This window comes from Mobula birostris, chromosome 21, assembly GCF_030028105.1.
Source record: "Mobula birostris isolate sMobBir1 chromosome 21, sMobBir1.hap1, whole genome shotgun sequence".
NCBI classification, from domain to species: domain Eukaryota; kingdom Metazoa; phylum Chordata; class Chondrichthyes; order Myliobatiformes; family Myliobatidae; genus Mobula; species Mobula birostris.
Window position 1 is genome coordinate 12,560,309 of NC_092390.1, and position 22,037 is coordinate 12,582,345.

The 22,037-nt window shown below is 46.9% G+C and overlaps 1 protein-coding gene across 4 annotated transcripts in view; it reads right to left on the reverse strand.

Moving 5' to 3' along the window:
* Window positions 1-22,037, reverse strand: part of abcc2 (ATP-binding cassette, sub-family C (CFTR/MRP), member 2) — a 115,771-nt gene that overhangs the window by 80,238 nt on the left and 13,496 nt on the right. For all 4 annotated transcript variants that reach the window (XM_072238956.1, XM_072238954.1, XM_072238953.1 and 1 more), the window contains exons 3-8: window positions 21,208-21,354; window positions 17,062-17,199; window positions 15,228-15,350; window positions 14,414-14,469; window positions 12,109-12,334; window positions 9,903-10,069 (exon numbers count right to left, since the gene is read on the reverse strand). In XM_072238956.1, coding sequence (XP_072095057.1) covers window positions 9,903-10,069; window positions 12,109-12,334; window positions 14,414-14,469; window positions 15,228-15,350; window positions 17,062-17,199; window positions 21,208-21,354 — 857 coding nt within the window. The remainder of the gene's footprint in view (window positions 1-9,902; window positions 10,070-12,108; window positions 12,335-14,413; window positions 14,470-15,227; window positions 15,351-17,061; window positions 17,200-21,207; window positions 21,355-22,037) is intronic.

Below are 22,037 nucleotides of genomic sequence, written 5' to 3' on the forward strand. Positions count from 1 at the left end.
AAGAAAGGGTTAACATATGAGGAGCATTTGATGGCACTGAGCCGTAGTCACCAGAGTTTAGAAGAATGAAGGGGTTCTCATTGAAAACTATAAATATTGAAAGGCCTTGATATAGTGAATGTGGCAAGGATGTCTCTGATCATGGGGGAGTCTAGGACCAGAGAGCAGAGCCTCAGAATAGAAGGATATCCCTCTACAAGAGATGAGGAGGAATTTCCTGAATCTGTGGAATTCATTGGTGCAGGTGGCTGTGGAGGCCGTGTCATTGGGTATATTTAAGTGGAAGTTGATAGGTTTTTGTTTAGTCAGGGCCTCAGACGTTACGGGAGGAGACAGGAGAATGGGGTTGAGAGGGATAATAAATCAGCTGTTATACAATTACAAAGCAGGCTCGATGGGCTGAATTGCCCAATTCTGCTCCTATGATTTATAGTCATGTGTGACAAGTCAAGGTAATATATATCTTTATTTTTATCTTTATCCAGTGACTATTTGGGCCAAAGGGCCTGTTTCCATGCAGAATCACAATGACTAATGAGTTCTGCAGCTTTATTAACTGCAAGGGTATCGCAGTCTAGAGCTGTTGAACTCTTACACAAGTTCCACTAGATTTTTTCCAATACCTTGAGACGCATTCCGTCAGGACGAGGGGAATTATCTACCTTTAGGACCACAACCCCTTTAGTAACAGAGATTGTATTTGGATCCCCACCTCCCATCACATCTGTAACACCTCTCCTTGGCACATTAGACATCCTCCACCATGAAGACCAATACAAAATAACCTTTCAAAGACAAGGTCATTTCCACATTACCCAATACTAATTCCCTCTTCTCATTTTCCAAGGGACCTGCGTTCACTTTAGCCACACTTTTCCATTTAAAACTTGTACGATCTGTTTTAAATTTTATGCTAGTTTACCTTCATATCCTATCTCCCATTTTATTTCTAGCTTGGTGGTTCTTTCACAAACAGGAAAAAATCAGCAGATGCTGGAAATCCAAGCAACACACACAAAATGCTGAAGGAACTCAGCCGGCCCAGGCAGCATCGATGAAAAAGAGTTTTGGGCCGAGACTCTTCATCAGGCCATGGATCAGATATTTCAGGACTGATTAGGGTCTCAGCTCAAAACGTCGACTGTTTACTCTTTTCCATAAATACTGCCTGGCCTGTTGAGTTTCACCAGCATGTTGTGTGTGTGTGTGTGTGTGTGTGTGTGTGTGTGTGTGTGTGTGTGTGTGTGTGTGTGTGTGTGTGTGTGTGTGTGTGTGCGTGTGTGTGTGTGTGTATGTGTGTGTGTGTGTGTGTGCGCGCACGTTGCTTGGTAGTTCTTTGTTGCTTTTTAAGGAATTCCCAGTCTTCCAGTTTCCCACTACTCTTGGCAACTTTGTCCACTTGGACTTTTAGTTTGATGCCTTCCTTTACTTCCTTAGTCACACAAGGCTGGCTCTCCCTACCCTTCCCGTCCTTTTAACTGGAATACACATTGATGAGCACTGAAAAATCTCAGTGTTTTCCACTGTCCCTCAAGTGTCCCACCTTATAGTCTGTGTTCCCAGTCTACGCTAAATAGCTCCTTCCTAAATTCCTTTGTAGTCTCCCTCATTTAGGTCTAATACACTGGTTTTAGATCAAACTATTCCACCCTCCTTTTTATAATCACCCTTCCAAGAGGATCCTTAGCTACAAGATTGCTAATATTGCCTGTTTCATTGCAAAGGACTCCAACTAAGATAGCTATCTTTCCTTGTAGATGCACTAACATGCTCTTCAAGAAAGCTACCACAGATGTATTTTCTGAAGTACTCCACAAGATCGTCTCAACCAATTCGTTTCGCCCAATCTGTAAGCTAAATCCCCCACGACAATTGCCATTCCATTCTTCCATGCATCATTGTCTATGCCACTTTAAGGTTCTTACCTGGAGGCCTAGGGACAACTCCCACCGGTAACTTTCCTCCCTTGCTATTTATAATCGCTCCCCAGATGGACTCAACAGTGTGCTCATTAGATCACACCTGCATATCATCTCTCATTATTGCCCAGAGTTTATCCTTAATTAAAGCACATCTTTCTGCTTATCGTTCCATATTACCTGATACCCCGGCTATTTATTTCATCATCTCCACCCTGCGACTACGTTTCTATAATGGCCACCAAATCATTTCCCGCAAAATATGATTTGTTACACAAGTTCAGGGACCTTCTTTTGAATGCCACGGGCAATCAGACACCATCCCTTCCACACGTTGTCCTTTTGGAATATAGTAATCTTTGAGTCCTTTGCATTTGAATTCTCTGTACTCCACTCTTACCTCTGCTCTAATGTTTCCCTTGGTCCCTGCATTACTCCCTCTGTCTTTCTGCCTGGATTCCAATCTTGCTGTCATATTAGCTTAAACCCTCCTGTACAGCCTAGCAAACAATCACTAGGTCACCGGTCCCAATGTAGATCACCCAATTTTGTATTACTGTTTCTAATGCCCCAGGATTCTGAAACCTTCCCTCCTGCACCACTCAAGTCACATGTTCTTCCTAACAATACAGCCATTTCTAGCTCGTAGTGCAGGTAGCAATCCTGGGATTACTACATTTGAGGTCCTACTTTTTTACATTTGTTGGACACGTGGCCAAGTGGTTAAGGCGTTCGTCCAGTTATCTCAAGGTCGCTAGTTCGAGCCTCAGCTGTGGCAGCATGTTTGTGCCCTTGAGCAAGGCACTTAATCACACATTGCTCTAGTCTGTGCGAGGAGTGGCGCCCCACACAGACTTCCAATCTGCGCCTTGTAAGGCATGAAAGTGCCCGACGTTCCCTCCTTTTTTACATTTAATCTCCTAGCTCCATAAATTTTGCCTGTAAATCCTTGTCCAGCCCTTTTCCTTAAATCATTAATTTTTTTTATTTCAAAATATACTTTATTCAAAAATAAATATATACAATAAACCATTCAATAACTTTTCATCCTTTACATACGTTTCCATTATACTCAGTAAATATCCGTATTAATAGCCACCCACGTGGCACTCCAGTAGTTCAGCTTAGCATATCATTGTTGAGGGGTATACTCCCTGCCACCCGGCCCCTCACACACCCACGGGTGGAGAAACCTATACTGTGGTCCTTCCCCACCAGGCCCTTGCGGTGGCTGCACCAAGTTTCAGTGCGTCCCTCAGCACGTACTCCTGCAGCCAAGAGTGTGCCAGTCGGCAGCATTCTCCCACGGACATCTCCATGTGCTGGTAGATCATCAAGTTTCGGGCTGACCAAAGAGCGTCTTTCACCGAGTTGATGATCTGCCAGCAGCACCGGATGTTGGTCTCCGTGTGCGTCCCCGGGAACAGCCCGTAGATCAGAGAGTCCTCTGTTACGCAGCTGCTAGGGATGAAACGTGACACTAGCCCGTCCATCCTCCTCCACACCCTCTTTGTGAACTGGCAGTTTGCAAAGAGGTGGGTCACAGACTCCTCCTCACTGCAGTCCTCCCGTGGGCAGTGGGGTGCGGGGACGACATTCCGGGCGTACAGGAGGGCTCTGACTGGGAGGGCCCCTCTCACCGCCAGCCAGGCGAGGTCTTGGTGCCTGTTGGTGAGATCTGGCGATGAGGCATTTTGCCAGATGAACTGGACAGTCTGCTCAGGGAACCACCCCACTGTGTCCATCTCGTCCTTCTCCTGCAGTGCCTGCAGGACACTTCGTGCCGACCACTGCCTGATGGCCTTGTGGTCAAAGGCGTTCTCCTGGAAGAACTTTGCAATGTAGGACAGGTATGCCGGCAACGACCAGCTGACTGGGGCGTTGCGCGGGAGTGGGGCCAGACCCATCCTTCGCAGCCAGGGCGACAAGTAGAACCTGGGCACATAGTGGTACTTGGTGCCCACATACCTGGATTCTACACACAACCTGATGCAGCCACACACGAAGCTGGCCATCAGGGTGAGGGCGACATTGGGGACGTTCTTGCCCCCGTTGTCCAGGGACTTGTGCATGACGGTCCGTCTCACCCGCTCCATCTTGGATCCCCAGACGAATCTGAAGACAGCCCGGGTGATTTCCAAGCTGTAGGAGCGGGGGACGGGCCAGACCTGCGCCAAGTACAGCAGCCCTGAGAGCACCTCACACCTGATGACCAGGTTCTTGCCCGTTATCGACAGGGAGCGCCCTCCCCACAGTCCCAGTTTCTGTTTCACCTTGGCAGTCCGCTCCTGCCAGTTCTTGTTGCACGCCTCAGCCCCTCCGAACCAGATCCCCAACACCTTCACGTGGTCAGACCTGATGGTGAAGGGGATGCTGGATCAGTCGGGCCAGATGCCGAAGAGCATGGCTTCGCTCTTCGTGCAGTTGACCCTGGCCCCCGACGCTAGCTCGAACTGTTCGCAGGTGCCAATCAACCTGCGAACTGACCTCGGATCAGAGCAGAAGACGGTGACATCGTCCATGTACAGGGAGGTTTTCAATTGGGTCCCTCCACTGCCTGGCAGCATCACCCCTCTTATGCCCTCATCCCTCCTGATGGCTTCCGCAAAGGGTTCTATGCAGCAGACAAACAAGACAGGGGAGAGGGGACAGCCCTGCCTGACTCCAGACCTGATGGGGAAGCTGTCTGTTTCCCACCCGTTGACCTGGACTGCACTACGGATGTCTGTGTAGAGCAGTCTAATGCAATTCCGGATTCGCTCCCCAAATCCCATTTTGGAGAGCATGTCCGCCATGTACGTGTGCGATATCCTGTCGAAGGCTTTCTCCTGGTCCAAGCTGACCAGGCAGGCGTCCACCCCCCTGTCCTGCACGTAGGCGATGGTGTCCCTCAGCAGCGCGAGGCTGTCTGAGATCTTCCTGCCCGGTACAGCACAGGTTTGGTCTGGGTGGATCACCTGTCCTAGAGCAGACTTGACCCTGTTGGCGATAGTCTTGGACAGGATCTTGTAGTCCACATTCAGGAGAGAGATGGGTCTCCAATTTCTAATGTCCTCCCTTTCCCCCTTCTGCTTGTAGATGAGGGTGATGATGCCTTTCCTCATGGACTCAGACATACTGCCGGCCAGAAGCATAGCGTTGTACACTTCCGGCAGGTCTGGGCCCATCCAGTATGTACAGCACATGCTCCATGACAACTGGTTGTTTATCATTGTTGATTAACACTGACAACTTGCACTCATTCATCAGTCTCCCTTTGTCCCTCAATCTCACTTCTTGATCACAACAAGAACAGTCCAGCCCTGTCACCACACTGTTCTGAAGTTTGAACAAAGAAATGCCATAGTTGTGCAGAAATTGACTGGATGGATACAATTACTGGCCAATTGGAAACCTCGTGTATGTGTGTTTAAATTCCTTATTTACATAATCAATCAATCACCAATCACTACGGTAGGAGGCCCCATGTTGATCAGGTCGACCATGGGGGTTGCATCCTAGCTGTCTACGTAAGCCAGGGCAGTACGCAGCTGAGCAATCCAAAGGAGCTGCAGAGACTGACACAGTTTGGCATCAGTGGCATCGCAGGAGTTGCCAGTCAGCATTGAACTCAACGTAGGACTGCCTTAAGGACCCCAGCTCCAGAATTTCCCTCAGGGTTTACTCCAGAAACCTTTTCCATGAGAGGGTATAGCCGCGAGGCAGTGCAGGTTTGAGATCAGAGTTTTCCTTCTCCTAGATGAGCTGCCAACTGCGGCTGACGAGACCCACCCGTCCAAAGCAACTGGCTTTAAGACACTAGTAACCCGTCTAGGTTTATACTCGTTGGAATTTAGAAGATTGAGGGGGGATCTTATTGAAACGTATAAAATCCTAAAGGGATTGGACAGGCTAGATGCAGGAAGATTGTTCCCGATGTTGGGGAAGTCCAGAACGAGGGGTCACAGTTTGAGGATAGAGGGGAAGCCTTTTAGGACCGAGATGAGGAAAAACTTCTTCACACAGGGAGTGGTGAATCTGTGGAATTCTCTGCCACAGGAAACAGTTGAGGCCAGTTCATTGGCTATATTTAAGAGGGAGTTAGATATGGCCCTTGTGACTAAAGGGATCAGGGGGTATGGAGGGAAGGCTGGTACAGGGTTCTGAGTTGGATGATCAGCCATGATCATACTGAATGGCGGTGCAGGCTCGAAGGGCCGAATGCCCTACTCCTGCACCTATTTTCTATGTTTCTATGTTTCTATGTCTTAGCCCCTTCTCTTGTCAGTAGAAATAGTTCCGCTGGGTTTAATAGCCAAGCTATGCATGAAGGCCAGGAGCTGGACTTGGTTATCAGATACTATTTGAGACACTCACCATTGGGAGTATTTAATAGGTAATAGGAATTTATCCCCATTACACTCCCCAGGTATGAGAACCTTAAGGACACTCACTCTAGCAACACAGGTGTTAATAGCCATTAGAATCTACATGTTACAGGCCAATGCTACTTCAGAATTAGTAAAGAATCTGCATGGGTTTTCTCTGGGTGCCCTAGTTTCCTTCACATTACAAAGACGTACAGGTTAGTAGGCTAATTGGTCAGTATCTCTAAATAAAATAACTGTTCAATAGTAAATGCTACTCTAGAATCCTTTGGTTTGCATTGTTATCTTGTCTTGGCACGCTTGGGTACCTTGGTTCCCAGACTTGAACAGGAGAGGGCTGTACAAGAGTTAGGCTTTCAATGGCCGTGTTCAGCCTGGGTGACAGCACTATGTCTGCACACTGCCTCTGTCAGTTTATCATCTTGACTCTTGTCTTTCTCAACTTCCACACTCAGAAAAGGATAGTGCAGCTCTCAAAAGGGTGTGTTCAGCTTGAGACAGTACGGTGTCTGCACTCTGTGCTGTTAGCTCTCCAGCTTAACCTTGTCCTGATTGCCACGTCCACATATTTGCCCTCCCTGCAGCCACTCCTGATACATCCCTGACCTGTTTGCAGCAGTTAACCTGACCTCAGTGGTTGGGAAGGTGTCAGAGTCGATTGTTAAGGATATGGTTTTAGGGTACTTGGAAGCACATGATAAAATAGGCCAAAGTCAGCGTGGTTTCTTGAATGGAAAATCTTGCCTGGCAAATCTGTTGGAGTTCTTTGAAGAAATAACAAGCAGGATAGACAAAGGAAAATCGGTGTATGTTGCGTATTTGGATTTTCAGAAGGCCTTTGACAAGGTGCAACACATGAGGCTGCTTAGCAAGTTAAGAACCCATGGTATTACAGGATAGATACTAGCACGGATAGAGCAGTGCCTGATTAGCAGGAGGCAAAGAGTGGGAATACAGGGAGGCTTTTCTGGTTGGCTGCCGGTGACTAGTAGCGTTCCACAGGGGATTGTATTGGGACCACTTCTTTTTACGTTATATATCAATGATTTGAATGAAGGAATTGATGGCTCTGTGGCCAGGTTTGTGGGTAATATGAAGATAGATGGAGGGGCAGGTAGAGCTGAGGAAGCAGAGAGGCTATAGGAGAATGGACAAAGAAGTAGCAGATGGAATAGAGTGTCAGGAAATGTATGATCACACACTTTGGTAGAAGAAGCAAAAGCATAGACTATTTTCTAAATGGAGAGAAAGTTCAAAAATCTGGGGCAGAAAGGGACTTGCGAGTCCTCATGCAGGATTCCCAAAAGGGTAATTTGCAGGTTGAGTTGGTGGTGAGGAAGGCAAGTGCAATGTTAGCATTCACTTCGAGAGGATTAGAATATAAAAGCAAAGATGTAATGGTAAGGCTTTATACGGTGCTGTTGAGGCCTTGTTTGGAGTATTGTGAGCATTTTTGGGCTCCTTATCTTAGAAAGGATGTTCTGACTTTGGAGAGAGTTTAAAGGAAGTTCACAAAAATGATTCTGGGACTGAAAGGCTCATCACATGAGGAGCGTTTGATGGCTCTGGGCCTGTACTCACTGGAATACAGAAGAATGAAGGGTGACCTCACTGAAACCTATCAAATGGTGAAAGGCCTTGACAGAGTGGATGTGGAGATGATGTTTCCTATGGAGGGGGAGCCTAATACCTGAGGACACAGCCTCAGAATAGAGAGGTGTCCATTTAGACTGCTGATGAGGAGGAATTTCTTTAGCCAGAGAGTGGCGAATCTGTGAAATTCTTTGCCACAGGCAGCTGTAGAGGCCAAGCCATTGGGTATATTTAAGGCAGAGGTTGATAGTTTCTTGATTAGTCAGGGTATGAAGGGATACAGAGAGAAGGCAGGAGATTGGGGCTGAGAGGGAAATGGATCACCCATAATGAAATGGCAGAGCAGACTCAATGGGCCAATTGGCCTAACTGTGCTCCTATACCTTATGGTCTTATGGTCTATACAATGTCCACATCCTTCCATCCCTTGCACATTAATGTGCCTGTCTAACGCCTCTCAAGCACCTCTGTTGTACCTGCCTCCGCCATCACCACTGGCAGCACATTCCACGCACCCACCACTTTCAACATAAAGAACTTTCCCTGTACATCTCCTTTGAATTTACCCCGGTCCTTAAATGCACACCCTCTGGTATCTGGGAAAAAGGTACTGATTGTTTACTCTATCATAAGCACGAGCGATTCTGCAGATGCTGGAAATCCAGAGTGACATCTATCTATGCCTCTCATAATCTTATGAACCTCTGTCAGGTCGACCCTCAGCCTCTGTCGCTCCAGAAAAAAAAAGCGTTCCAAAATTGTCCAACGTCCCATTATAGCATATCCTCTCTAATCCAGACAGCATCCTGGTCAACCTCTTCCGCAACTCTCCCAAGCCTCCACTCCTTGCATTTACTGGGAAACATTGGTGTCTTTTCTGTTTCCATTGCTCTGTGTGATGTAGATTGATTTCATTTGTCCTGCAATAGCCCGTTGTATTTCACACTGGCTGGGCTGAATAAGAATCAGGGTTAATATCACTGGCATATGTCGTGAAATTCATTGACTCTGAGGCAGCAGTACAGTGCAGTACATAATAATTTTTAAAAACTTAAATTCCAGAAAGTATATACAGTATATATTAAACAGTTAAATTAAATTAGTAGCGCAAAAATAGAAATAAAAAAGTGAGGTAGCGTTCATGGGTTCAATGTCCTTTCAGAAATCAGATGGCAGAGGGGAAGAAGCTGTTCCTGAATCATTGAGTGTGTGCCTTCAGGCTTCTGTACCTCCTCCCTGATGGTAGCAATGAGAACATGATCTGGGTGATGGGGATCCTTAGTGACGGACGCTGCCTTTTTGAGGCATCGCTCCTTGAAGATGACCTGGATACTCGATAGGTGGTGGTGGTAAAACATAGAACGTTACATAGCAGTACAGGGGCTTCAGACCACAGTACTGTGCCGAACTTTTAACATTCTCCAAGTTCAAACTGATCCTTCCGTCCTACATTTCCCCCCACGTTTTGATCATTCATGTGCCCATCTAAGAGTTTCTTAGTTGTCCCTAACGTATCTGCCTCTGCAGCCAGCTCTGGCAGCTGTTCCACACACCCACCACTCTCTATGTCAAAAAAAAACCTCCTATACTTTCCTCCAAACACCTTAAAATTATCTCTCATCCTGTTATTTGTTTCCACCCTGGGAAAAAGTCTTTGGGTGCCCACCCGATCTTTGACTTTTATCATGGCAGTAAGTTTTATGTATGTAGATGAAACACTGCCGTTTCTGAGAGGGAAAAGTAGGGATAACATTTCAGCAGACATAATTCAGATAATTATAGAATGCTTCACAGGAGGGCAATCAAAGAAAATTTAACAGGCGATCACTGAGAGTCACAGTGCAATATATCTCTATACTGTATGACAATTCAAAGAATTGTTGACAGCCTGAATCAAGACCGTCAGGAAACAGGAGGAGAATTGTGTGGAGCACAGGTCAGTTTGGACCGGGGGGGGGGGGCGGGGGGGGGACGAGCTGATTGGCCTTTTTCTGTGCTGTACCTACTGTGTCGTTCCACTCACTTCAGAAGCTGGGGGCTGACAAACAGCAGGAAGTCGTGACAGGCTTTAAACACCATTCCCTTGAAGAGGATGTACCAAAAGGCTTTCAGAATGGCAAGCACCAACCACCCCGTTGCCAACTCCTTCGTGCTGGGCTTTGCCTTTTTGTCTTTCCGTCTCTTTTCTTCCTAAACAAAAGGGGACGGAAAAGAAAACAGAGCGCGGTCAAAGCAGGGCAGCAGTATCGCAGGGCGCATGAGTCCACCACTTCCCAAGCTGCGTCAGGCAGGTGGCCGAGAGGAGCAGAACACGTTTACAGGTGGCTTGCTGAGAGCCACGATAGCGCTGACATTCAGAACCAGGTACTGCTGTCAGCAAACTGTTGGAAGACATGAAGTTTGGCCTTCACCCCGAAGAGATTTCAGAAAAAGACTTCCAATATCTAATTGCACCAGACACACAAATGTTGGAGGAACTCAGCAAGTCAGGTAGTATCTCTGGAAAGGAAGAAATAGCCAATGTTTTGAGCTGAAATCCATCATCAGGACTCTTCAGGCACAAATGGGGACTGATTATTCCTCCCCATGAGCACCATCTGACTTGCTGAATCCCACTTGCTCCTCAGGATTTCCAGTGTCTTCAGAATCTCTTGTGTTAAGATATCAAACTGCATTTACAAAGGTGAGATTGCTCTGGAGACATAGGTCTTCGTGTCACTCTAAAAAATCTAGCCAAAAGTCCAGGGCGATACCAAGGGACTGATGCGTGGTCAGAGGTGTCATATTTTGGATGAAATATTAAAAGAATGCCCAGTCCATGAAGTGCTGTGGAGTATTTTGAATCTCTCACTTTGAATCTTGTGTCCAAAATCTCTCCAGTTTGATGAGTAGGATAGATAAGGTAAGAAAGACCATATTCAGTGTACAATAGTCCGCTGATCATCTACAATCCAACCAGAGGCACATCAGACTGCAGATGGTGGGACCTGGAGCGATGCACAAAAGCCCTGGAGGAACTCGGCGAGTTGGGAGGATCTGTGGAGAGAAATGGGCCATTGATGTTTCAGGTCGAGGGTCTGCATCTATCCATCTCAATTGTCAGTGCCTGTTCCCTTCCACAGACGCTCTGACCTGCTGAGTTCCTCCAGTGCTCTGTGTGTTGCATCCAGATATTCCACTGGTTCAGCCAGTGGCTGCACAGCTAATGTTTACCACTTCATAGCAAATCAGCCTTCTCACTGCAGACCCATTCCCACAGATCCATTCACTGGGGATCCATTCACTGCAGACACATTCCCACAGATCCAGCTTCTGGTGGTCCATTCCTACAGATCCATTCACTGGGGACTCACTCTACCAGATCCATTCACTGGAGATCCATTTCCACGATCCATTCAAGAGACCCATTTCCACAGATCCGTTCACTGGGGACCCATTCCCAGTCTGTGGAGACCAGTGGGAGATCTGATAGAATTATGAGAGGCATAGACAGAGTAGACAGCCAGCATCTTTTTTTCCCAGTGTCTAATACTAGAATCCATGTATTTAAGTTGGGGGGGGGGTAAAGTTGAATGGAGATATGTGGGGCAAATTTTTTTAGAGTGAGGTCGGTACCTGGAATGTGCTGCTTGGGCTAGTGGTGGTGGAGGCAGCTATGACGGTAGTGTTTTGCCAGGGGTGATACAACAGTAATTCAGAGGTGTTCAAGAAGCTTTTAGATAGGCATGGCAGAGAAAGGAGGGATAGGGACCATGCTCAGGCACAGGGGATTACTACACTGAGGAATTATTAGATTCATTAATTTGGTACAACACCACAGGCCCAAGGGTCTGTCCCTGAGCTGTACCGCTCTATGCTCTAAGTGATGAGGAGAATGTGGATCTTGGCCATGCACGGTGCTGGATCACCAGAGGGCGAAGTGGCAAGAACGCCCCCACATCTGGAGAAGGTATTTGACCTGAAGCATTAACTGCTTCTCTCTCCACAGGTGCTGACTGACTCAGTGGGTGTTTCTAGCACCTTCTGCCGTTTGTAAACGCAAGAGATCCTGCAGATACTGGAAATCTTGAGCACTGCACACAGAATGCTGGAGGAACTCAGCAGGCCAGGCAGCATCTATGGAGGGGATATTGCCAGACCATGTGATGAGGGTACCACACCAACAGCCATGTGACTGAGGCAAATGGGATGTGATGGACACAGTGCAGGAGAGAAGGTGTCTCACTGACCATCACTAGGATGTCTTGGCTGGCACTTCTGTCAAATCCATTCATTTGTTCTGCACCGTTGTGCATTTCCTTCCTCTGCTTTCTTCCCATCCTCTTTTGGGCCTTCTTCAGCCCTTGTACCATGTGCTTCTCGAACTTAGTGAAAATGGCTTGGCATTGATCCTCCTCATTCAGTTCCCACAAGTGCTTGGTCTCCAGGGGTTTTCTGTACCCTTTCAACATCATCCTGCCAGGACACACAATTATTCAATAATCAATAAATAAATCTTACATCTGGGTAGATTGTCTATCGTTACACATTTGCCACACTTCCGATGCAATTCATTCCAGGCAGTGTGGGGCAACAGAGGAATCTTGGGATCCACTTCCATAGATTCCCCATAGTTGTCACAGCAGTTGACAGGGTGGTGAGGAAGTCGTGTGGCATATGGTGGCACTCATTGGTCAAGTGATTGAGCTTAAGAGTCACAAGTTAATGCTGCAGCTCTACAAAACTTTGGTTAGACCACACTTGGGGTATGTGGTTCAGTTCGAGCTGCCTCATTATAGGAAGGATGTGGAAGCTTTAGAGAGGGTGCAGAGGAAATTTACCAGGATGCTGCCTGCATTAGAGAGCATGTCTTATGTTTTGCAAGTTGAGCGAGCTAGGACTTTTCTCTTTCGCATGAAGAAGGATGCAAGGTGACTTGATAGAGGTGTACAAGGTGATAACAGGCATAGATGGGGTGGAAAACTTGAAGTTTTCCCAGGGTGGAAATGGTTAATAAGAGCAGGCATGATTTTAAGGAGACTGAAGGAAAGTATGGGGAGTGGGGAGGTGTCAGAGATAGGTTATTTACACAGAGAGTGTTGGGTGTGTAGAACAACCTGCCATAGCTGGTGGCAGAGATAGATTCAGTAGGGGCATTTGAGAAATCTTAGCCAGGCAGATGGATGGTAGAAAATTGAGGGCTTTGTGGGAATGAAGGGCTAATCTCAGAGCAGACTAAAAAGTTGGCACAACATCATGGGCTGAAGGAGCTGTACCGTGCTGTAGTGTTCTATGTTCCATGTTCCATGATAATAAAGTGGATTGTGACTCAGTCATTGTGTCATAAAGTAAGACAACACAAAAACAGGCCCTTTGGCCCAAGTTATCCATACCATTCAAGATGCCCATCCAAGCTAGCCCCATTTTCCACATCTGGGCCCATATATCTCTCAACCATTTATCTGTTCAAGTGTCTATTAAATGTCATTATCGTACCTGCCTCAACCATTTTCCCAGGCAGCTTTTTCCATGTACATTTGCATGTATCCCTTTTAGATCTTTCCCCTCTCCCCTTACACCATTGCACTCAGGGTTTTTTGTTCCCCTTCTCTCAACACGTGCCTTCACCCTATCAATAGCCCTCATCAGTTTATACCCTGGCATGATCACCCCTTATTCTCCTAAGTACCAAGGAATAACGTCCTAGCCTGATCTACCTCTTCCCTCATGTCCTGACAACTTCCTCATAAATCTGTTGAAAATAATTACCAGTGACAGACCAAACAATAGCTATTTCCTTCATGTTCTGGATATTTTTCTAGTGCCAACCAGTACTTGTGGCCTCTTTAAAGAGATATGTTGGCTTTTACACTTCATAGAATAATACTTTTTTTTTAACTTAGAGATAGAGCACGGTGACAGATACTTCCAACCAAATGAGCCTGTGGTCATGGTTTACGCCCGTGTGTCCAATTAACCTATTAACCAGTCTTTAGACCTACTGCGTCTTTGGGATGTGGGAGGAAACTGGAGCATCCGGACGGATCCCATGCAGCCACTGGGAAAATACACTTACATCCAGTGGCGGAACTGAACCGGAGTCACTGGGGCTGTTATAAGTTACTCAAATCACTACACTATTATGCTGTCCCAATACCTGCTTTAAATCATTCAAGCTCAGGATTTCAAAGTGGCTCACTTCCCTCCCAACTCCAGAGAGATCGGGTAATCTTTAATCTCAGAGACACAACAGATGTCAGATGCTGGAATCTGGCGCATCACGCAAACTGTTGGGAAGGGAAAAGGGGAGCTGATATTTGGGGTCACGACCTCCAATTTCTGCTATTATTATCATTAATAAAATCAACTATTCAGTGCCAATGCATTGAACCCTCTAATTCATTCCTCTTTCAAGTATTTATCAATTTCCCTTTCACAGTTTATGAAGAATCATCACATCACTGATTAATACCATGGGTTCTGATGCTCACGACATCCAACTCTGTGACATTCATTAACAATTTCCAGATCAAAGCTTGAGAGAATTTCCCTTACCCATTGAACCAGTTGAATGTTATTCGACTGAGAAAAGATGCAGATACTTGTGGGTTCTAAATAAAGACAAAACAGGACAACTTGCATTTAAACCAGATTTGAAATTAAAATCACTATTGCTTCACTCTGTATCTAACCCGTGCTGTCCCTGTCCTGGGAGTGTGTGATGGGACAGTGTAGAGGGAGCTTCACTCTGTATCTAACCCGTGCTGTCCCTGTCCTGGGAATGTGTGATGGGACAGTGTAGAGGGAGCTTCACTCTGTATCTAACTCGTGCTGTCCCTGTCCTGGGAGTGTGTGATGGGACAGTGCAGAGGGAGCTTCATTCTGTATCTAACCCGTGCTGTCCCTGTCCTGGGAATGTGTGATGGGACAGTGTAGAGGGAGCTTCACTCTGTATCTAACCCGTGCTGTCCCTGTCCTGGGAGTGTGTGATGGGACAGTGTAGAGGGAGATTCACTCTGTATCTAACCCGTGCTGTCCCTGTCCTGGGAGTGTGTGATGGGACAGTGTAGAGGGAGTTTCACTCTGTATCTAACCCGTGCTGTCCCTGCCCTGGGAGTGTGTGATGGGACAGTGTAGAGGGAGATTCACTCTGTATCTAACCCGTGCTGTCCCTGCCCTGGGAGTGTGTGATGGGACAGTGTAGAGGGGCTTCACTCTGTAGCTAACCCGTGCTGTCCCTGTCCTGGGAGTGTGTGATGGGACAGTGTAAAGGGACAATTTTCCTGCTACCAGTGGGGTTTTACATGCAGCACAAACTATGTGACAGTGACGAAGGAGAAGATACACACGAGTGCAAGCTGTACCTTACCTTCTCTGCGGCTGCTCGTGTTTCTGCAGATACGTCAGAAAGGCTGGAGGCAACCAGGGCCATGCACTTGAGACCATAAGAGACACAGAATAGTACAAACCGTGGCAAATCAGGTGGAGCACCCTGCGGAGGAGCAGAAAGCATGAGTAGTAACTTCAGCCAGAAATCTGAATATGATGCCGACATTCAGCAGGGGAATCTTACACAGGTGTTGCAGGGACTTGAGGACCTGAGTTACGGGGATAGGTTGGACAATTTTAGACTTTAGTCCCTGGAGTGCAGGAGAAGGAGGGGATGGGTATCTTAGAGGTAATGAGGGATGTGGATTGGGTAATGCTTTACAGTGCCAGCAGTTGGGGTTTAATCCCCACTGCTATCTTGTAAGGAGTTCATACATTCTCCCTGTGACTGTGTGGGTTTCCTCCTGGCTTTCCTCATGCAGGAAATCCCCTTTTTAACTTTCCTCCAAATCACCTTAAATAGTTATCCTCTGGTGTTTTCCCACTGGCACCCTGGGAGAAAGTCACTGGCTATTCACTCTATAATCTTGTAGACCTGTATCAAAGTCGCTCATAGATAACATCACTGTTCTGCTGAAGGAACTTACAACACTCAGCTTATCTACACCCCTGATCCCTGCTTTTCAGAGGACAGTGCCGGCTTCACTTCTCTCATTCCTTGCACTCTTCCAGGAATGCGGAGCACAGGGTAATGAAACGGCCGCCATGTTGGAAGCCATCTCGCTTGGTTCAGAAGAGCGTAGGACTGGAACGCAATGTGACTTGTATCTCACAATGTGACCTCCTCTACGTCGGAGAACCAAACACGGATTGGGTGATCAGTTCCGAGCGGTGGCGGCTCAGAGCTGCCTGCCTCCTACCCCTTGCTTTCTCCTTCCCAATCCCACCCTGACCTCGGTCTGCGGCCCCCCCCGGCAGTGTTACAACAAACCTGAGAAAAAGCATACTTATATTTGTTTTTTTTTCACCCCCTCCCTCCCTTTCTCTCTCTCGCTCTCTTTTATTGGGTTAGAAGTGCCTGGTCCACATTCTATCGCGAAAGAAAAATAAATAAATAAATAAACAAACAAACAAACAAGCAAGCAAATAAGTAAAACAACCCTGGAGCCATGCATATCTCTGCCGGTTAGCTGGGGTAGTCAAGGGCCCAATGACTGCACGTCCGCGTCCAAATCCGTGACGGGTCCACATCTGCTGGAAACTGGAGGCAGAAGAAAATGAACTGTCTTGGGGTCAGAGGACTGCGTACGTGCGTGGGTTGGTGGGGGTGGGGGCGAGGGGCTTGTTTTGCTGTTGTTGTTTTGTTCCTTGTGTTTGGCGTTGTTCAGTTGAGCACTGAGGCCAATGCTATGTTGGTGCCAGAACGCGCAGCGACACTTGTGGAGGAATCCCACGCCTGCGCGGGAAGGAGTTTACAAATTTCTGTTACTGGAGTACACCCTCAGGAGTGTTGGCTATTAAGGCAAACGTGTTTATTTATTTAAAGATATGGCACAAAACAGGCCCTCCTGGCCCTTCGAGCCATGCTGACCAGCAACCGAACAATTTAACCCTAGCCTAATTACAGGAAAATTTACATTGACCGATTCACTCACTAACTGGTACGTCTTTGGACAATGGGAGAAATCTGGAGCACCCGGAGGAATCCCACGCCTGCATGGGAAGGAGCATACAAATTTGCTTAGAGAGGACGCTGGATTTGAAATCCGGCCTCCGATAATGCAAGCTGTAGTAGCATCACACCAACAGCTACGTTACTGTGGCGCCCCCATTTCACTGTACGTCTCAATGAACTTGAATCTTGAATCTCTCACCTGCGCAATGGCTATTCTGATGAGAGTCTGCAGCATAAACACGTCGCATAGCACCGAGAGCAGCCAAAAGATGAAGAGGCAGGCGGAGTTCTTGTCATCAACTCGTCTCCTTCCCCCCTGGATAAGCAGCACCATGAACTGCACAGTAGCAGAAACAGGAAACGGAGCCTCAGTACCATAGCCCCTTTGCTTTATAGTCAAAGCTGCCCCACGCATCACTGGCGCCAACCCACCCTCCATCAACCACATACTGTATATACAGAAAGGTGCCAGAAAAGGGTCAGCGACATCGTGAAGAATCCCACCCTCTCTGCTCATGGACTGTTTATCCCACTCCCATCAGAGAGGAGGCTACGTATTATCCACACCAGAGCCACTAGACACAAGAACAGTTACTTTCCCCAAGCAGTAAGGCTGATCAACACCTCCACCCACTAACCCACCCTCCACACCCCCAGCCACCACTACTTCATCAATTCCTGTCAGAATAACCTTACGTACAGACACTTCTATGCCTAGCTTCATTTTATGAACATACAATCTATGTATGTAAGCTATATTATGTATTTACAGTATCTTTATTGTGTTTTTTTAATTATCATTGTTACATTCCTCATCTTATTGCATTTTTTTGGGCTGCATTGGATTGAAAGTAATAATAATTTTGTTCTCCTTCACATTTGTGTGCTGGAAATGACATTAAACAATTGGATGCTAAGTGAAGAGACAATTAAATGGCATCTGCTGTGGACCTGTTGTGCCGGTTGGCAAATTGGAGCTGGTCCAAGTCACCTCTCGGTCAGGAATTGATATGTTTCATCAACAACCTCTCCAAACACGTCGTCACTGTGGATGTACGTGCTACACAGTCGCTGAGGCGGGTTATCCACCTTCCTCTGAGGCACGGGTATAATTGAAGCCTGCTTGAAACAGGTGGGTCCCTTAAGATTGGCCACGCCAGGGAAGGTAGTGGGGATAAACGCCACTATCTATTAAATGCACTCAAATAGCGTCTGACAACTAAGTCCAACTCCTGGTCTTCACGTGTGGCTTAGCTACCGAGCCTGGCAAAACCATTTCTACTGACAGGAACAGGGGCAAAGACAGATTACTGGTGCCTTAAGGCCACTCACTTTGAGCAGATGGAGCTCGTCAGCTGTGGTCGATAGCTCATTTGGAGGAAGGGAAATTCTGATCTCAAACTTCCTGTGCCTTACCGTTATACCCAATCAAGGGAAAGGCTTTGGGATAAACCCCAAGGAAAACTCTGGAGCTGGAGTCCCTAGGCAGTCCTACGTTGAGTTCGACACTGACCGGCAACTCCTGCAACACCACTGTTATCAAATTGTATTGGACTCTGCTGTTCCTTTGGATTCATCAGCCGCGTGGAGAGGAGAAGCCTGATGCATGGGCAACAGCTTCTCTCCATATCGTACTGCCCTGGCTTGCGTATCACGTAGACATCTAAGATGCAACACCCATGGTCGACCCGACCAGTGGAGGGCCTCAGACCTCCCCAACCACAAGCCCCGCAGGAACCATGAGGTCCACAATCTGCTGGGGATCAAATCAGAGGTATTCACATCTGTCAACCAAGTAAGGTGCAAGGGATCCAGGTGCAATCTCCAGAAGGACATTGAAGAGGCAATTCCAGACCAAACGTGAAACAATGAAGGATGCTTGACTGCTAGGGCAGGGCCTGAACACCATTACCTCTTACAAGGTGAAATCGAGCAACATAGGTGACAACGGAACTTTGATTCCAGATGAGTCCAATGCCGCTATGCTCCCTTTGACCATCAATAATAGGGAGGAATCTTCTGCAGCTCCCACAGCCCCCAATGACCATGTGATTTCAGTCTCTGAGGTTGATGTGTGAGTAGCCTTCAGGAGGATGTACCCACAGAAAGCATCTGGTCCAGATGGGGTTACCTGGCTGAGTACTAACGTCCTGGGTGGTCAACTGCTGGAGTGTTCACCAATACCTTTAACCTCTCACTGGCTCTGAGCCACCTACCTGCTTCAAGCAGGCCTCAATTATACCAGTGCATAAGAAGAACATGGTAACCTGCCTCAATGACCATCTCCCAGTGGCACTTACATCCACTGTGATGAAGTGTTTTGAGAGGTTGCTGATGAAACATATCAACTCCTGCCTGAGAAGGGACTTGGATCCACTCCAATTTGCCAACCGGCACAACAGGTCCACAGGAATTGCCACTTCATTGGCTCCACTCAACCCTGGAACATCTGGACAGCAAAGATGCACACATCAGTTTGCTCTTTATCAACTGCAACTCGGCATTCAACACCATCATCCCCTCGAAACCAATCAATGAGCCTCAAGACCTTGGCATCAATACCTCCTTGTGCAACTGGGCCCTCGATTTCCTCACTGGCAGACCCCAGTCAGTTTGGTTTGGCAACATCATCTCCTCCACAGTCTCCATCAGCACAGCAGCCCCACAGGGCTGTGTGCTTAGCCCTTGCTCTACTCACTTTACACTTCTGACCGTTAGGCTAAGCACAGCTAGCGTCATATTTAAGTTTGCAGTTGGCAACACTGTCGTTGGCCAAATCAAAGATGGTGATGAATCAGCATGTAGGAGGGAGACTGAAAATCCATTTGAGTGTTGTCATAGCAACAACATCTTACTCGATGTCAGCAAGATCAGGCAGCTGATTATTGACTTCAGGAGGAGGAAACCAGGTCCTTGAGCCAGTCCTCACCAGAGGAACAAAGCAACTTTAAATTTCTCAGTGTTATCATTTCAGAAGAGCCTGTTCTGGGTCCAGCACGTAAGCACAATTACAAAGAAAGCATGGCAGCGCCTCTACCTCCTTAGAACTTTGCAAACATTCGGCATAACATCTGATACTTTGACAAACTTGAATAGAAGTGTGGTGGTGAGTATATTGACCTGCTGCATCACAGCCTGGTGTGGGAACACCAATGCCCTTAAATGGAAAATCCTACGAAAAGTAGTGGATATGCCCCAGTCCATCACGGGTAAATGCCTCCAACAATCTACTTGGTGCACTCACTGCTGCAGGAAAGCTGCACTCATCATCAGAGGCCCCCACAAGCCCGGTCATGTTCTCTTCTCACTGCTGCCATTGGGAAGAAGGTACAGGAGGCACAAGACTCCCACTACCAGATTCAGGAACAGTTATTATGCCTCGACCAACAGCCTCATGAACCAGTGGAGATAACTTCATTTGCCCCATCACTGAACTGATTCAAAAACCTATGGGCTCACTTTTAAGGACTCTTCATCTCATGTTCTCAATATTTATTTACTGTTTTTTTTTTCATTTTTGTATTTGCATTGTCTTTTGCACATTGGTTGCTCGTCCACCCTATTAAGTAAGGTCTTTCATTGATTATCTTATGGCTCTTGGACTTACCGAGTATGTCTGTAAGAAAATGAAACTCAGGGTTGTACATGGTGACAAATTCTTTGATGATAAGTCTACTTTGAACCGTGAACCCTTTGCTAAATTCTTTTGTCAACTGGTTTTAATCTGCATTGTACCTTATGTTAGTAAAATTGCTCCTTCTTTGCTGTTCCACTAAGCCCCTTCATAATTTGGACCAGAATCTTCAAGTTCCCAGGAGTGAAGATAGCCGGCAGCCTGTCCTGGTCCAGCCACATTTACCTCTAGTTCCTCAGGAGGCTAAAGAAATTCGACATGTCCCCTTTGACCCTCACCAATTTTTACTGATGCGCCGTAGAAAACATTAATTGGGATGCATTGTGGCTCGGTATGGTAACTGCCCAGGACTGCCAAAAGCTGCAGTGATGTGGATACCCCTCAGAATATCATGGGCTTTAGGCACCCCTCCATGGACTCTGTCTATACTTCTTGCTGCCTCAGTAAAGCAGCCAGCATCATTGCAAGGCCCTCCCATCCCAGACATAGATTTTTGCATAGCAGGGAATTAAGAGTTCTAGGGCAGAAAGAGCCAAGTAGGTGCAGATGAATCCATAACCAAATCAGCCACGATTTTACTGAATGGCAGAGCAGGCTCAATGGACCACATGGCCAACTCCTGCTCCTAGTTCTTATGTTCTACGTTCCTCTTTTTAAAAAAGATCCGAATCCAATCATCACTCATCTTTGAGAAACTGCTCTGCTTCTTACCCAAGACAGTACGTAAAGGAAAGCATTTACGTAGAGCACAACCGGGTTATGCTGGTCCGTTGTGAGGTCTCTGTTCATCTCAATGTCTTCCAGTACTGTGAAAATCAGCTCAGCCACAGAGGTCAGGAACAGGAGGCAGGCCAGGATCTGTTTATGAGGGTAAAGATCAAGATACTTATTATTCAGTAGCTTCCTGATCTCAGGTGTTGAAGGTTGCAAAAATCTATTTTCAAAGTACGGGCTGTTTCTGGGTGACAAATACTAAGATAGGTGGAGGGACAGATAGTGTTGAGGAAGCAAAGGGACTGCAGAATGACTTAGACAGATTAGGAAAATGGGCAAAGAAGTGGTAAGCGTATTTATTCTTTATTCCTACAGGCAAATGTGTGGGCATGCACTTTGCTAGAAGGAATAAAGATGTAGACTATTTTCTAAATAGGGAGCAAATTATATCTTCTGATCTTCTGGTCTAAATGCCCAGCTTATGAAGTTTCCTGCATACAAGCAAGTTCACAGAATATCATGTCAATAACACCAAAGAACTGATTGTGGACTTCAATAGAGGGAAACTGGAGGTCCACAGGCCAGTAATCATCAGAGGATCAGAGGTGGAGAGGGTCAGTAACTTTAACTTCCTGGGTGTCACCATCTCAGAGGGCCTGCCCTGGACCCATCATATAAATATAATCGCGAAGAAAACACAACAGTCCGTTTACTTCCTCAGGAGTCTGCGGAGATTCGGCATGTCATCAAAAACCTTGGCTAACTTCTATGGGTGCGTCCCTCAACTACCAGGAACTTGAACAAAAGGGGATAACTACACTCATTCC